This window comes from Pithys albifrons, chromosome 4 (genome assembly GCF_047495875.1).
Source record: "Pithys albifrons albifrons isolate INPA30051 chromosome 4, PitAlb_v1, whole genome shotgun sequence".
Classification (NCBI taxonomy): Eukaryota; Metazoa; Chordata; class Aves; order Passeriformes; family Thamnophilidae; genus Pithys; species Pithys albifrons.
The window spans coordinates 82,497,002-82,514,119 of record NC_092461.1 but is presented as its reverse complement, the minus strand read 5'-3'; the positions used below and the strand labels follow the sequence as shown (position 1 = coordinate 82,514,119).

General features: G+C 41.1%; 1 protein-coding gene across 1 annotated transcript in view; it reads left to right on the top strand.

Moving 5' to 3' along the window:
• The window catches only part of PIEZO2 (piezo type mechanosensitive ion channel component 2), a 306,402-nt gene that overhangs the window by 138,479 nt on the left and 150,805 nt on the right, over positions 1-17,118 (top strand). The window contains exon 4 of the mRNA XM_071554837.1: positions 13,931-13,973. Within this exon, the coding sequence (XP_071410938.1) occupies positions 13,931-13,973 (43 nt within the window). The remainder of the gene's footprint in view (positions 1-13,930; positions 13,974-17,118) is intronic.

Sequence of the window (17,118 nt, the reverse complement as noted above, 5' to 3'; positions counted from 1 at the left end):
CCTGCTCAGTGCAGTGAGTGGGATACAGCCCACAAAACAATCCTAAGGATGAGCACCCTGACCTAACCCTTCATCCCTCAAGGTGACTGTAACTGGAAAGATTTTCTGGGAACACCCCAGGATGGGGATTGGGAATGGTGGAGTGAGCTGCATCTGTCTTAGCAAGCAGCAGAGTGTGATAGGAGTGAGGCATTTGTTGCAGTCCCTGGCTGCCATGTTTGGATGTTTTGAGTAGGGTTTGCTGTGGAATAGTTCCACTCTGGTCACAGAGACCAAATACACATTAGTGACTGAAACACTGCAGTTGTGTCCTTGGGGTGCTGTTTAGTTTCATATGAAAGAGGTTGAGTTTGTGCACTTTAAGATCACTCTGTTGTGCAAACCAAAGCATGGTAAGACATTTCCCCAAGAAATACTCTCCATTTCTGAAACAAAACATCAGCATGGACACAGCAGAATAGTAACATGCCCTATTAAGAGATTCCATATTAAAAGAAAGTCATGTCATTATTCCAGATGATACACTGTGGCGATAAAATTACAAAGTGATGAGTGTAGGATGTAGCCTAGTTGTTTGAATCAAGGGAAGTATAAGAGAGATTTATTTCTCAAAATAGACAGATAGATGCTTAATGCCAAGGGAGCATTGTCTGATGCTACTTGACGTGACAGAAATGATTATTGCTGTGAGTCACCTTTTATGTTAACGAAGTATCGAATAGCCGGTGTACAAGTAAGTAAATGTTAACAATACCTCTATGATACTGTGCAGCAAGTAAGAAAAAGTTCTTTCCTGTGCCATATGCATTTCTGTAGTCAAAACTACAATTTGTTTTCATAAAACCTGGGGGGGGTTATTGGTTAAAAAGGAAAAAAAGTAAGAGTTCTGAAAAAAACAGAGGGTTTTTGGGGTTTTTTTTTGGAAGAAGATACAAGTTTTCTACTAAGAGTAAGGAACTGGAAAGACTGCTAATATATGAAGGTGCTGAAACCAACATGTTCCAAATACGGCAGTTTTTATCAATTGCAGTTATATGCCTTTCAGCTGGTTAGTAATACTTGCTTGTCACTTGTTAGTATGTACTAAGGTGATGAAGGAGAATATACAGCAGAGCAATGTTTCTCAATCCACTGAAAGAGTCTGCAAGTCCTCAAATGGTTTATATAGTATGTGTGTCTCTACCAAAAAAGAAATTGTAGCAGGACAAGCCAGTGTGTCCATCCAGTTTGTTGAGAGCCTTAGGGTGTGCTTTTAAGATATTTGGGCTCTGCAAACTTCTGCCCTATTCTCTGTTATTTGAGAAACAGAGTCAAGAAGCGGCACATGCAATGGAAAGGTTTAGCAAAGTGTTTCTTTCAATTTCTGGAGTATTCTGCATTGCTGCTTTTTATCTGTTGAATATGTGAAAGGGCTTTTCTCCCTCTTTTATTTTTCTGTGTTAGAAGAATACTGGTAAGTGTCACAGGCTTCAAATCAAAAATTTGAAATTGATAGGAATATTCTGACTATTACAAATTCAGCTGTTTTCCTCTGAATCTCTTTTCCTTCAAAATGTTAAAGATCAATGCAGTTACTATTCCAAGAATATTTACCTGTTTCTAACATGTTGTAACAGGTTTATATAGCTCATGCCTGCATGTGACTCTGATGAGCTAAGTAGGGTATGTCTGGTGCCTCAGTAGTTCCTTCAGAGATTCTGGGTGTCTCTCAGTGATACTGCATTGACAGGTTCCAGGAAAGTATTTTTAACTTTGAGTCAATGGAATTTACAGATGTTTTGTCCTATTCCAGTCTTTGGAGATCTTCATATTACTGTGATTATATACTTGAATTCTGGCAGGCTCACTTAATGCTTACTGAAGAATATCAAACCATGTCTCTTGGTTCAGTTAAGCTGTATTTTCCCCTTTGGTCCTTATGTCAGATCACACTGAGAAAAGAATGCAAGAATTACTATTCTTTCTGTTAGAAAACCTGAAGAGCTGGGCCAGACACAGGCATGTAGTTCTTGAAGTAGCTACTAACTCTGGAGAAGTGAGAAGGCAGCAGGCTTTGGGTAATCACTGCACACAGTCATAGGGACCACAGAATCTGCAGGAACCTTCATGTATATGTGCACAGGGGTGGCATAGGAGGCATGTGTTTCTGCTGTGCACTTACAATGCATGCCAGGCTTCTCCCTGAGCAGCTACAGATCTGTGCTGTACTTGCAGACAGGACATGATATGGCTCAACTTGAATAGTTGTGCAACTGCCATGAATGGATGAAAATCACTTAGCCAATATTTTTCTCAACACTGGTCACTTTTAAGAGTCAGCCAAACAGGGTGCTCGGCCATCAGGTCTAGCCTGTGCTTTTGCCAAGAAAGGCTGGACCAGATGATCCTTGAGGTCCCTTCTGACCTGGAATTCCGTTATTCTGTGATTCTGTGAATATGTTATTCTGTGTTTTCCCTATGCCCACCAGTGCACTTCAGCAGCTAGATGACCTCAAAGTTTGTAAAGGTGAGCAACCTAGCAGTGGACTGTGAGTCCTCTCATTCATACTAAGTTCATAGTAAGCAGAGAGTTGTAACCAAACCAAGCCAAATACAGAAACTGCCATATGAATGAAAGCCTATCTGTCAAAGACAACTTTTCATATCAGAAATACGTTTTTAATTTTATCTTACTAAATTTCATATTCTTATATGCTCATTCTCATGCTAGGATTTCATTGAGTGCATACGTGTGCATGATGTGCCTTTTGCCATTGTTCCTGTTAAATGTGAGCAGTAATTCCGGAACTGCATTATAGTTCCTCTTTTTCAAGAATTTTAGAGCTAGCACTGTTAATGTGAAACAGAATCTTGGGAATATGCAGGAATGGTAAAGGCACTCTGGATCAAATGTTTGGAACAAAAGCTTAATTACGTGGGTACCAGACTAAGGCATGCTTATAAACAGTTACAGTATTTTTGATGTGGTGGTAAAAAACAGAAAGCAAAGAGAAGCCGAATTAACTCAGCAACTCAAGTGTAGCAGTTGATTGATTGTGAAGGTCGACAGGTAAATGTTTTCCACAGTCCCAGCAGAGAGAGAAAGACTGAATTGAATAGCCAAATTCCTATTGGGGTTTTTGGGGAGAAGAATCAATTCTTTACTTCTTGACTAACTCATTTTTTTGATTTTTAATGAGAGTTACGTGACTTAAACCTTGGTTAATGTTTTGGAAGCAATGGGTAAGGTTTAAATCAAATAGTAGTTTTCCTAGACTTTTAGTAGTGTTATTCTTTTTAGTGCTTCTGTTACCTCAGGGTATTTACTTTTGGCTGTTAGTGTAGTGTAGAAGTTGATACTATTGTGAATGAAATTGGCAAGTTTTAAAGTAGAATGTTTAGATCATAAACATTTTACAATAAAGACTCCATAGAAAAAGATGTACTTTTTTAATATGAAATGTTGGTTGTGTTCTTGGCAGGCATTGCTTCAGAGGAATCACATGCATTACAGAGAGTATTCTGCTAGCCAACTGCAGCCAAAAGATTATTTCAAATTAATTGAGACCAAATTCCCTTTTCTCTTTAGCTTTTTCACTTTCTCTCTTTCTTTTTCTCTCTCCTTCTCTCTTCAATTGTACTCTCTATACATCATACAACTGCAGTGTAGCCAGTCATGGGGTGAAAAATTAAAACACTATTATACACAAGAGGGTAAAGCATAGAAACCCTGGCTAAAGATGCCAGTACCAGTCTTTGCTTTAAGAAGTTGATATTTCTTTTCTTCGACACTCTTCAAATCTTCAGACTTCGAAAACCCATTGGGTAGTCTTCCAGAGCCAGTAGGATTGCACAAAATATATGGAGAATTGCTTGTCTCTGCCCTGCACTTCCCTGTGGAGGGGCACAGTCATCTTTTTAACAATGATTTCATTCAGCAGTGCTGTGTGAAACCAGTTGTACTCCAGGGGTGTGCAGAAGGTGGTGGGTTTGGGGGATAACTTAGAACACAATAACGGAGTAGATCTTTATTTATCTCAATCAAATTATTCATGTGCTACACATTATTTTTTATTTTTATGTTTATTTTAAATAAATGTGTGTGAGAATATTTGTTACCCTGCTTTCAGAGGTTTTTAGAGGACTTCTTTTTAGGAAATGTGAACTCAGTATGATGAAAGGTATTATACATGTGTAGTTGTGCAGGCAGAAGTCTTGCCCCACCTCAAGCAAATACATGTCCCACAGTAGAATCTCTCTGTACTGATCAAACAGTGGACATTGTTCAGTTATTCCAGAACAGACATTGCTTCCCCCCCCCCCCCCCAAGTAAATGTAGAGCTTTCTCCACCTCACTTCTGAAGCCTCTTATCACTGTGCTCTCCTGGATATGAGCTCGAAATCCTTGCCTACTTTGAACTGAATGGGGACAATTCAAAATGTTTTTGCATTGATCACTGGCTGTATCTGTAACAGACTTGAATAGAAAGGTTTTGTGTCTGTTGCCCTAAAGTATCATTTTAAAAGGTTTTTAGAGCCTTTAGCTGAAAATATATGTGAGACTAGAGTTTGAAGGAACTGATGGTGAGAAGTTGAATGAAAAAGGAGCTCCAGAAGAGCATAATGTATAGTGACCATGTTTGGAACTGGCCAGGAACCTACTCCTTACGGAATCACAGAATCAGATTGGAAAATGCCTCTGAGAACATCGAGTCAAAACTGTGACTGAACACCCCCATGTCAAACAGATATCCAGTCTTTCTGTAAACACCCCAAGGGACAGCGACTCCACCATTTGTCTGGGCAGTCCAATGTCTAGTCATCCTTTCTGTGAAGAAATTCTTCCTAATGTCCAACCTAAATCTGCCCTGGCACAGCTAGGGAAGCTTACGCAGCTCCCCCAGATTACAGTAGCATAGTGTGGAGTGGAATGTGGAACTTAACTTGATTTTAGGAGTATACATTTTAATGTAGTTTCTTCTTCTATTTCTAAAGAACAAAAATAATGCAGGTAATAATAAAATCAGAAAATAATACCAAGAATTTATTTTTGGAAGGCCTGTATTAGCTTCATTCTTTAGCTTTCCAATTAGGAACTGTGAAGGAAGCCTTCCACAACATAGGCTTATAAAGAAATTAACTTTTTAGGTTTTGTTTATTTTGATTTTTATTTGCTCAGACTGTGATTTTAAAACCAAAAAGATGCTATATAATATTGTACAGAGAAATTGTATCATTAGATTAGAAATCCACCACATTCTCCTTGGACTAAACTGCGGAGTTCAGTCAGTGGAATAGAAAGAAACCAGTTGTTACATTAAAAATGTATTACAAAAACCCAAACCACAAAAGAACCTCAACAAACCCAAGACCTAAAACCCAACCCAAAACAAACAAACCCACCCACCCTCCCACCCCCCACCCAAAACTTCTTAGAAGTTGAAGTTTTAGATGTTTATCTAGATTGGCAAGGAGTGTCCCAAGTTCAAAGAGAAGCATTTCCTAGGTCTTAGTCAAATAGTTAACATGTTGCAGATTAGAGATAAATCCTATACTACAGACACGGCCAGTCATTGATTTCTGAGCTGATCCCTTTAGCAGAATGGAAAGCTAATGCTGTTAAAGGATACATATGCAAAGGTTTTTCTGACTGATAATATTATGTCACCACTTTTCCCCAAACTAATTTGGCAAGTAGGACATGGATTATGGAAAGAATCTAATCCATTATGAATTTAATCCTGAAATTCTCCTGATTTAAATCAGACAAACTTGCTTTCCTTCATGTATTTCCACTCTTTCTCAGTACTTCTTGGTAACGCTGCTTGTCTCTGAGTTTCTTTGGTGTTACTTAATGTCACTCCCAGGGAACCTTCTTATTTATTTTTTCCCTTAAGGGAATGGAACGCATCAGCGACTGGAATTACTGTCTCTTCTCGGATTTGAGATTTCAGTGAATGATTTAGATCAATCATTCAAAAAGAATTGTAGTTGCTTACATGCATGCAGTACTGTTGCATTTCTCACAGGAGTGTTGAAAGGCAGAGAGGAAACTATGACCCAGCTTCATGTACTCCTGCATACTTGTGATGCCGTGAATGACCCTTCCCCCCAAAAACAGGACTTCGAGCCACGTTAGTGTAGGGTAAGATAAAAAGTAAAGGTCCTTTAATAACACAGGGCCTACAGCCCACAGGAATACAGGATGACATGCATGTGTCTTAGTTCTTCTTTCCATGGCTTTTATAATAAGATCCTTCCAATCATTGCTTTACACATTACTCAGTCCAGCCCCAGTCCCACCCCTGGTCCAACCCTCTGGAATTGGGTCTGGGGTCGTCAGGACCCTCTGTCTTCATCAGCTCTTCTTCCTCAGGCACACAAAGGTCTCTTGGAGTTCATCCAATTCTGGCTTTTGGGTCACTCTGACCTATGTTTATGTTTCATTCTGTAGGCCTTCTGATATCCTTCAGCTCTTTACCTTGGAAAGGAGTCTAAACAAGATTAATTAACTAAAGGAATTTGAGCTCCCTGCTCTGGGACAGGGGTAGTGATAGAAAGGCATTAAACTGTTAGAAATATTAACCCTCTAAAAATCTACAACTACTGTGTTCCTAAAATCTACAAAATGTGAAAATCAGAACAAAAACCCTTTCGGCATCAAGTCCCCCCTTTAGAAACAGACAAAACTCAAAAATTTTGTCTGGATTCTACTACTTAAATTTAGCATTACACTAAAAAGATAAACAGAAATTATAGTATTAAATTTTACAGCTAGCTATAATGCAAAACACTAATGATAAACATAACTAAAGAGTTGGTTAGGTTCAGTAACCATGAAGTTGGTTTGTGGAAACTTTGCAAGAGTTACTTGATTTATAGTACTACATGAGATAAACTCTGGACTTTTCTGAAGTTGCAATAGCATCTGAGATCTGATTTTGGATAATTTCAATGACAGTGTTTTTTCAATTGACTTACTTTTAGAGATGGAATCTCCAGGTCTCTGGAATTTTATAGGACTTTCCAAAGTTTGTTTCACTCATCAAAATGCTAATTAGGGCTAATTGCTTTCTTCATCAATTGCTGGTATTTGAATACAAATACAGCAGTTAGTTTTTGAAGGATTTTGGATATGTGACAAGGGTCACACGCAAGTTTTGATTTTAAATTTCAGCTAAATTCATAATGCAAATTTAGCAATTTTTTGGTGTTTTGGCTAAAGCCAAATGCAATTACAAATTTTAGTTCCAAACTTAATTCATGGTTAGTAGCAATGCAAACAATACATACAAAAAGTAATTTAAGAAAGTAATAGTCTCTGTTGCCCTTGTTCTAGGGGCAGAGGACTTCTGTCCTGCAGTAAGTCCAGGAAACTTGCTATGCAAAGAAAGCAGTCTATTTTGTCTTTTAGGATGACATCAGGTTGTTAATCTTTGAAGTGGTCCTGGAGTCTGTATCACAGGGGTACAGTTCTGTCTTTCACTGTGGTGTAATTAGTTGACAGTACTTGAGATGACTCTAGTCAGCATGCAGATGTCAGTGTCCCATCTTTCAACAGTTCTCAGTCTGGAACAGGAATGTCCAATTTCATGGGCTTCTGGAGTTTTTGCAAAGTAAAAGGAAATCTAGACCATTTAATAATTTTGCAAACCAACTTTTCTTATGTGAATATGAAGAATTAATGAAACAGTTGTTTCTCTGCCTTAGCTATAGGCAAGGCTTGGGTATGTAAGGTGTCTTATGTCTCTCATATTTCTTCACAAATTTTGCTAATTTGAGTTTTAGAAGTGTGCAATTTTGCAAATCCCAGGCAATTTTAAAGGAATCTCGAATTTCAGAATTCTCGCATTTTGACAATACAAAAAGCAGATTCAGCTTTTATAACATGAAGGGGTTGACTGCTAGCCACAAATGCATGGGCCCATCAGGAGCTTTCCACTACCAAGCTGTGTCTGGAGTTTCTGCAACACCAAACATCATCTTGGCACTCCTAATTGCTCTTCACAGCGTGCTTGCATCCTCTGAGTGTATTTCAGGCCCTATCGAGGTCAGACCATCCTGCCACAGCCTGCCTTGACTACAGTCAGTCCTCTCCACTTCACGGAGTAGCTGTGCAGGAGCTTCTTGCTTCCGTGTATAAAAGCATTTTTACTGCCAAATTGTATATGTTAGCATGTTAAATAACAATGGCATCTTCACATATTGTGAGCCATAATGCAGGTTTCTAAAAGATCGTTTTGCTGAAAGAAATCCAAGAGACATAAGAGCATGAAAAAGTTTTCAGAACAAGACTGAAATTCACTTAATTAGGCTAAAATAGGGTACAAGCATCACTTAGATGGCTTAAACAAGCTATTCAGCTATGATGTTACCAGTTCATTTCAAAGATTGCAGGCTTAGATGTAACTCAATGTTCATGAGAGAGTCTACGAAATCAGTTTTTTTAATTCTTCAGCTGCACCGTTGTGACTAGCTGCTTGCTTTCTTGTAACACAGGACACACAGAACTTGTTTCGCTTCTCTTTTGCGAGGCTCAGTGCTTCACACACTGTAACAGACACTAGATGATAAGACGTTAGAGACAAACTCAAAATAAACAAATTTGAAGTTACAATCATACAAACTCCTGTGTAGAATTTTTAAATCAGGTTTAGAGAAATTTCTCTTACATGTAACAGCAATTAAAGAGAAGACACAGTTGTTCTACACAATGCTTGCAAAATGATGTTTTCATCAACTTTGCTCTCAGATTGGATTCTTGAGAGGCATGTCCTTCAGGTCTGGTGGTGACAGACTTCTTGGTTGTCTGCAAATAATCATATTCTAATAGCAGATGGTTAGTTCACAATAAAGACAAAAATACATAGGTGGCAACTATTGATTGATTTTGCACCAGTATGATACTGGTCCTAGTTTTTAGCAGCCTCAGAGCTATGCTGAGACAGACATGCTACAAGCTGGAGCAGCTCAGAGCAAACTCAGAACACAGAGACTACCACAGAAAGCTTTGGTTTTGCTTTGCCAATCTGTCTCGGTGTATCAGGTGTTGAGGCTTCTCTAAAATTGGAAATGAGAAAATTGCAAATACAGACAGAATCTTTAAGCTTAAGATAGAGATTCTTTAAACTTAAATTGGTGCTTTAACATTTATCACAGAGAGAAAGAACTGAGTTTATTCAGGCAGCTTGTAACAGAGTGACACTATCACTCTTTTGCTCCCCCCTTTTCAGTCTTGATGGCAGGGGTAGGGGGAAAATGCTGGAAATGCTCTCGGGGGTAGAGGAAGTCGCCCCCCCTTTTCCTGCAATTAGAAATTTTGCACACTTGGGCAAGGCAGTTGAGATGATCAGGCTGCTTGCCTGCTTGCTGGGGAGTCCTGTATTCCAGGACAAGGTGTTTAAATCCTCTGCTTGCTCGCTGAGGCAGGTAGGGATTGTTAGCGACAGGGATAGAAAGGAAAGGGTCGCCCACGGCCCTCCCGCTGTCGGTCTGGGTAAGGTCTCAGCTGTAGGTATTGACCCTGGGTCTATGCTGGCCTCTGCTATTGCTGTAGCACTGGCTTTGAGCACAGCTTCTTTGGTCCTTTTTGTCGGGGCCATGCTGGCTCTTAAGGGAACGGTCCCGTCCCTGATGGCCCTTGGGCTGGCCTCTGTTGCTTTAGAAACCCAGGGGTCCAGAGCCGCTGCCGGTGTTGCCCCTGGCTCTGGGCCTGCCGTGCAGTGCCGCCCACCCAGCTCTTTGCCGGCTTCACTCGCTGCTCCAAGGGAAGCAACGCTGACAGGAGTTAGTTCTACGGTCCCGGGGGTGGAACTGCCCGGGATCGGGGGTCCTGGACAGTGTTCTAGTCCTTTTCTTCCCCAAAAGCTACTCATGCTTTGTTTACAAGGAGTTTCAATAGCAACATTTTCTGCTCTATCTCTAGTGAGGGAGCACAAGGAAAACTTTCCTTTCCTTGCTTTCCCAGGAGAAGGCAAAGATGAAGATGCCTTCCTCCCTCCGGGTCCACTTTGGCTCAGCTTTGCTGTTAACTCTCCATTATAAAGATGACACAAAGCCTCCTTTCCAACCGCAGACAAAAGGCAAACTAGCACTGATTTTTCTCTCTCTCCACCACGAACAAGGGAAGGGAAAGCAGGAAGGAGACCATGTCTCTCTGCTCCTGTGCCTTTTGCATTCTTGGTGTCAGAAGTGGCTCTCTCCACCCTGCCTCTCTGCACAGCACACACTGGCTGCCGGGCAGGGGCAGAACTGGCCACGTCGCCTGTCCCTGCCTTTGCATGGTCACGAACGGCATCGGCGAGAGATAGAGGAAGGGACTGTGCTGGCTCCCCCTTCCTGCTTTTTCCTGCGGTCTCTGCTAAAGCCTCCTTCGCCCTCCTTTCTGCCACCGCAGCTGCTGAAGGGTCAGCAAAGCCAGTGCCCGCTCTGTTTTCAGCAGCGAGAGAACCCAGCACGGAGGACCAGCCCACGGCCAAGAGAGACTGATCCTGCACTTGCTGCAGCTGACTCTCAGTTACAAGCACTTTTTTTCCGCTGGTACCCTCAGGACCTTTTGCTGCTCTAGCTGCCCAAGGAAAAGCTGCGTTTGCCTGGCCAGCAAGCCCTGCTTGTTCATCTCCCGGTCCTGCGAATGTGTGTGCTGCCTCCCCCGCACTCGCTCTATCTGCGTGCTTGGCTACCGCCCTTCTGCAGGCACTCTCACAGCTGCTGGCTCTGCTCGCCACTCCAGGTGGAGCGATGCTGGCAGAGGTCAATTTCACGGCTCTGGTGGAACCTGCTCCTGGCTGTCCTGAGACAACTATTATGCTAAGCTTTGCTTCTCCAGGGGGTTCTGCTTGCGCTGCATGTGCGCTTGTCTCAGCGTCCCCGGGAGCAGCCTCAGTGTATCCCCGCACCCGCGGGACAACCTCAGTGCATCCTTGTATCCGCCGGGACAGCCTCCTGGGGGGTTCTGGGGGTCCCGGCCCGTTTCCGGAGTTTTCTCCTTCTTAGGAGCTGCTGGGCTTCTGGTTACTCATTTGTTTACAGGGGGTCTCTATGGCAACTTTCCCTGCTCCCTCTCCGATAGGGGAACCCAGAGAAAACACCTTCCTCTTTGCCTCCTCAGGAGGTGGCAAAGGTACTTTCTTTCTCAAGGGAACGGAAACATTCCCTCTCTCTCCCTTTGGGAACACAGATCTTTCATGGTCTTTAAAAGAAAAGTAAGTTAGAAAGTTGAGATTATTGCTTTTGTTAATTTCCCAGGCTAGGACTAGCCTTAAATCCATGCAGCTGTGCCACAGCCACGCTTGTCTTGGCTTCTCCCAGCCCAGCTCTCTGAGCTCAGAGACAGCCGCTCCATCCCAGAAACTCAGCTTTGCCTTAGCTTTTTCACCAGGCTGGCTCCAGCTTATCTTTGCTTTTCGTTCTTCACTACAGAGGTGCTGATATAAATTTTCTTTTTCAACAACAGACAAGATGCAAACTACTGCTTCATTAAAACACGAAACTGACTGCTCTCTCACACAGCTATGAATGGGGGAAGGAAAGGCAGGAAGGAGACTGTTCTCTACAATCCTGGTGTTATCCACTGCTTTGGTCTCCTTGTTATTCTGTACCGGACAAGCTGGCTGCCGAGCAACGGCAGTGTCTGCTGCTCTTCCCTCGCTTGTCTCTGCCTCTGCATAGCTGGAAACGCCAGAGGTGGGGAAAGGGGGAAGGGAGGGTGCTGCCTCCCCCTGTACAGCTCGGGCCGACTGATGGGAAGAGGGAAATGAGCCTGCTGCTTCCTGCCCCACGCTGCTCTCTGCAGTCCTTGCAACATTCCTTCTGGCCACCTTTTCCAGGGCTGCCTTATCAGTAACTATGCTTGCCAGAGCAACCTCGGGAAAGCTACCGGTGCCTCCCTGCTCTGTATATTTGATCTCTTCTCACCGTTTCTCTTTTCGTAACACTTGCCTTCTCAAAGATGTTTCAGGGCTTGTTAGATGCTTCCATTTCTGCAAAACTAAAGCTAGAGGGGACTCCACTGGAGTCTCCTCTTCCATGGATTGCATACAACCCATGCTGACAAGTTACAGGCAAGGGAAAAAAACTTTTCAGCACCCAGATTTGAACTGCTGGCCTCAGGAATACCAAGCAAGCTCACTCCTCTAAGTGCTATGTTACCGCTTCAGGCTAAGACAGAGTGATGTAATCCCAGAGAGATATTCCTCTCCTTTCTAGCTGCATTCAGCTAACATGAAACTCCTGAGCACTCTGCTTTGCCCTTCCCGAAGCAACAAGGGACCAAACCGTCCCTCACCCAGGCAAAACACCTTTTTGCCCACCAGGCTGAGAAACTGACTGGCCAGATCAGCTATACCTCCCAGCCCAACGTATTCCCAGTTCCAGGGAAAAACTTTCCCTTAGTTTGCTAGCAAAAATACCCAAAGGAACTGCTCTTTTTATCTCACCCAGTTGTTAGGAGTTTCAAAGGTCACTGAAGGAATCCTCTAAAATGTGCCGGCAGTAGAGAATTCCCGCAGGATGAAACTTCTTGCTCTGGAGTCCCTCGTGGTTCCAGAGTGCTGGATTCTCTGATTCCACCTTTCGCTCGCCAAACTGATGTCGTGAATGACCCTTCCCCCCAAAAACAGGACTTCGAGCCACGTTAGTGTAGGGTAAGATAAAAAGTAAAGGTCCTTTAATAACACAGGGCCTACAGCCCACAGGAATACAGGATGACATGCATGTGTCTTAGTTCTTCTTTCCATGGCTTTTATAATAAGATCCTTCCAATCATTGCTTTACACATTACTCAGTCCAGCCCCAGTCCCACCCCTGGTCCAACCCTCTGGAATTGGGTCTGGGGTCGTCAGGACCCTCTGTCTTCATCAGCTCTTCTTCCTCAGGCACACAAAGGTCTCTTGGAGTTCATCCAATTCTGGCTTTTGGGTCACTCTGACCTATGTTTATGTTTCATTCTGTAGGCCTTCTGATATCCTTCAGCTCTTTACCTTGGAAAGGAGTCTAAACAAGATTAATTAACTAAAGGAATTTGAGCTCCCTGCTCTGGGACAGGGGTAGTGATAGAAAGGCATTAAACTGTTAGAAATATTAACCCTCTAAAAATCTACAACTACTGTGTTCCTAAAATCTACAAAATGTGAAAATCAGAACAAAAACCCTTTCGGCATCACTTGCCTTTCAGACCTGCCTGACTTGGGATATTTGTACTACTACTAGCCTGTATTTATAATAACCAAATAATGGTAGAAAGAGTCTGGCAATAAGCAAGAAAACCTACCAAGAGCTGACAACTGATGGCCTAATGCTTGCAGTGTGTGTGGAGTTATTTTGGAGGATATTAAGGTAAAACTTGTATGAAGTGCATCAGAAATATTGAGGAGAACTCTTTGGATGAGTCTGTTCATTTGAGTAGTTTTTGGGTCTGAGTCCTTGAATGTTATGAGAAAGAGGCCTTTGCAGCTGTTTGTGTGAGTACAAAGGGTTAAACAATAAAGCAGAAATACATCTTCATGCTTTTGCTTAAATCTAAAAGGCCTGGATTTCAGAAGTAGTTGTAAAGCTTTCAGCAAGAATCATGTGAACACTACAGTAAAATGAAAAGCTGAAATGTGAAGAGTGCATGATGTGAGATGCCAGCTCAGCACTTTCAGGAGTCAAGAACAGATCACATTGCTCTAGCAGAGGAGACCACCCTTGGAATTGCAGTGAGCTGTAGCAGTGACTATCTGCTTTGCAATGTAAAGGAGTTAGGCTGATACACTTCCAAACAGTTATGTCACCTGGTGGTAGCCTCTTTCAATAGTTCTTTGCTCAGGGGAAAACACATGTTATTTACTAGTACTTCTGTAGGGGTTGAAAAATCTCCTTAATATACAGATTCCAGCTGCACAAGGAAAGGAGTGTTCATACAAAAACCATTTTTTACTGAGGTTGTTTGTTTTTTCTCCTGTTTCTCTAGGTTCAACATGGGAGAAAACATTACGGCAGATTGGTTTTGAAAGGTAAGCCATAAATTTATTTCCTTACCAGTGTAAAAAGTAAAGGAAGAAAAACTGCATGGATGAATTTGCAGAATTATTTATTTTATTTGGTTCAGTGTATCAATGACTTCAAATTTAGAGAGGAATTCATGCAGTGTCATACACATATGTGTTCAGCTTTCCTGTTTGTGTCCTCTTCCCTTTCCCCAGTTGATCTGAAGCCATTTATTCACCATGTGAACTTTGCTCTTAGTTCTTTCTGTTGGCAACTATATAGCATGCTAGTATTAAAAAAATGGACACACCATTTCAGCACAAATCTTACTTATGAATGAAAATACTGCTCTCACTCATTTTCTTTCGTGAAACCTCTAGCCTGTGACATATTAATTGACAAAAGGAAGTTAATTGACAGAGGTCCAAATTTGGCTGAGAGCTGTTCAGCATCAGAGGAAAATTCAATATGCGAAATTCCTCAAGTGCAAGAAAACTTAACCACAAGGTCATCCTACCACAAACATATGTTTGTCTTGTAAATTAAACTAGGCCAAGCCCAGTAAAGACAAATCTCATGCTGGGATTCAGATGCTGAGTGTCATGTTCAGTCATCTACGAATTGTAAGCAGAGGAATCTGCTCTCCACTTAAACAATGTTTTTGGTACTAGTGAAAATTACACACTCTCGGTGGCTTCAAGTTTGTTATCCTTGAAGGGTTATTTTTCACAGACTGTAGTTTTTTCTCAAGTTATATTCAATTTGGTACCTTGATGAGCATTTCATTCACCATGATATCAAACATGTCTGAAGGGCTCTACTGTAAACTCCTGATTCTTCCGTCACCCAAATTATGAATTAGCACCTGTTGGTGCTTATTGTCTCCATCAGAATAAAAAAAAAATTAAAAAAATTAAAAAAATTTAAAAAAAGGTTTTGAGTATTATAAGAATGAATTGATACCCTAGGTCTGTCATTTGAAAATGACAATGTAAAATGGTCAATTGTATTTTGCCTGAGTTTATTAGAAGTTCTGTGGTGGCAATTTCCAACGTGTGAGATGTGTCAAAACAAGGACAACCCACGATAGCTGTGTATATGTTAATGTATGTACCACATGAAAGATGGAGAATAGATTGAATTACAGCTGAGAAGCCTGCCTGAGAGGAGGCAAATATGTAGAAGAGATTACTGTGCAGATCCCATTATTGCCAGTCTAGTTTGTAAAGCAGAAAGGCATTCAGATGGTGCTTCTGCACCTTGAGAGACTGATTGGAGCAGCACATTAGTTAGCATAGATGGGGTGAAGATTTGAATGTACTTGGGCTTGCATAATCATAGGAGTAAATATGTTCTCTGACCAGCTTTTTCAGAGAACCAACAAAGAGGAAAAAAAAAGATATAGTCCTTCACACAGATAGAACAATTACAATATGAGATTTTTAAAACAGTAATATTCATTCTCTTACCTGCATTTTCAACACAGAGTTTTTTACTACATGAATATATTCTAGAATCATAGAATGGAAGGGACCTTGAAGATCATCTAGTTCCAACCGTGCTGCCATGGATAGGGATGCCCTTCACTAGACCAGGTTGTTCAGAGCCCCATCCAAACTGAACCAGGCCTTGAACCAGGAATGGGGCATCCACCACTTCTGAAGTTGGTCGACTGAAAGGTTAATGTTAACCCCTTTAGAGCAATATTTGTTTATTATCATATTTTATGTTATTGCTTATGATCACTATTTTTTATGTCTTAAGGAAGAGTTTCCAAAGTAAACAAAGGGATACATATTGCTATATGCAATACTTAGTTGATGGAATCCCACTTTACTTACAGTCACAGAAGTAGAAATCACAGGTCTGACAATCTCTCAAACCTGAGAGATTATTCTGGGGATATAACACTACGTGCTTTCCCTAATCTTACTTTTTTAGGTAGCAATTTTTGGCCACTGATAAAGACAGGATAGTGGGCTACATCTGTGTTAGCTCTATGCCAGTACAGCTGTTCTTGTGTTATTTGTATCAACTCTAGGAAAAGAAGCAGCAGCACATGTACAATTTAAGAACATTCTCTGCAAACTGTTGACTTAGGCACACCTGAGTTAGCTGTGAAATATCAATAGCATTTGAATGTGGTTTTTTGAGCAAGGACATTCTCATTCAAAAAGAAACAAGATTTTTAGATACACAAAAAGAAAGACACTAGGTAATGTCCTAAGGAGGAATAATCTTTGCTTTAAAACTGGAAGATTCATAAAAAATGTTCTTCTCAACAAATTGTTTTTGAGTGGGTTGAGGCACAGGAGATATGGACAGTCATTTACATTGCAGAAAATTAAGCCAAGATAATTTACAGCAGATGTCATCACTCCTTTGTGGCTACATGGTGTTTATTCTGCAGTAGTAGAGTGCTTACATTGCTGTTGTCTTCATATCCTGAAAAATATTGTGGCACAAAGAGATGTGACTGTGAGGCTTTTATGCAAGCATTACTTGTGAGCAGAGGATGCTGCTTTTCAATGAGAGAGAAATTAAAAATGCTGGAGCTCAAGTAAGGGAGCTTTATATCCAGGAAATGACTGGAGTTAAGAGGTTTTCAATTAAAATGAGTATTTGTGGGTTTGATAGATTTAAAGTCTTTATGTTATTGTTTTTTGAGATATTACAAATTAGCTAACTGTAATAGCTAACTGTACTGTGATACTCATTACCTTTGTCCAAGAGGATCTAGGCTGCAGTCTCTGATTGTGTATTCTGATGAATATTTTGGAGACATTTGGAGAATTATAAAAATCAATAACTTATGTTGTGCTGTCCTACAGGAAATACGGTTTAAAATGCTAAGCATGTGTGATACCTGCATGTCAAGCAAGCTGTCACCTTAACCATTTCTTTAATGATCTTTAGTAAGCCAAAGCAAGTAGATCTATGGATAAATGTGATGGCTTTTTTGCAAATGTTAATGTGGGGATTATTGTTTGGTATTGGGGCTTGTTTAGATGGCACACACATAGGCATAAAAATGTCTGTAAAGCAGTCAGATCTGCTGTGCTTTGTTCCAAAAATGACTAAAAATATGTTTTAGAAGGCATTGTTCATCTCACTGGCTTAAGATCTTTTCAGTCACTTTCAAGACTCAGTGTATATCATAGAATCATTTAA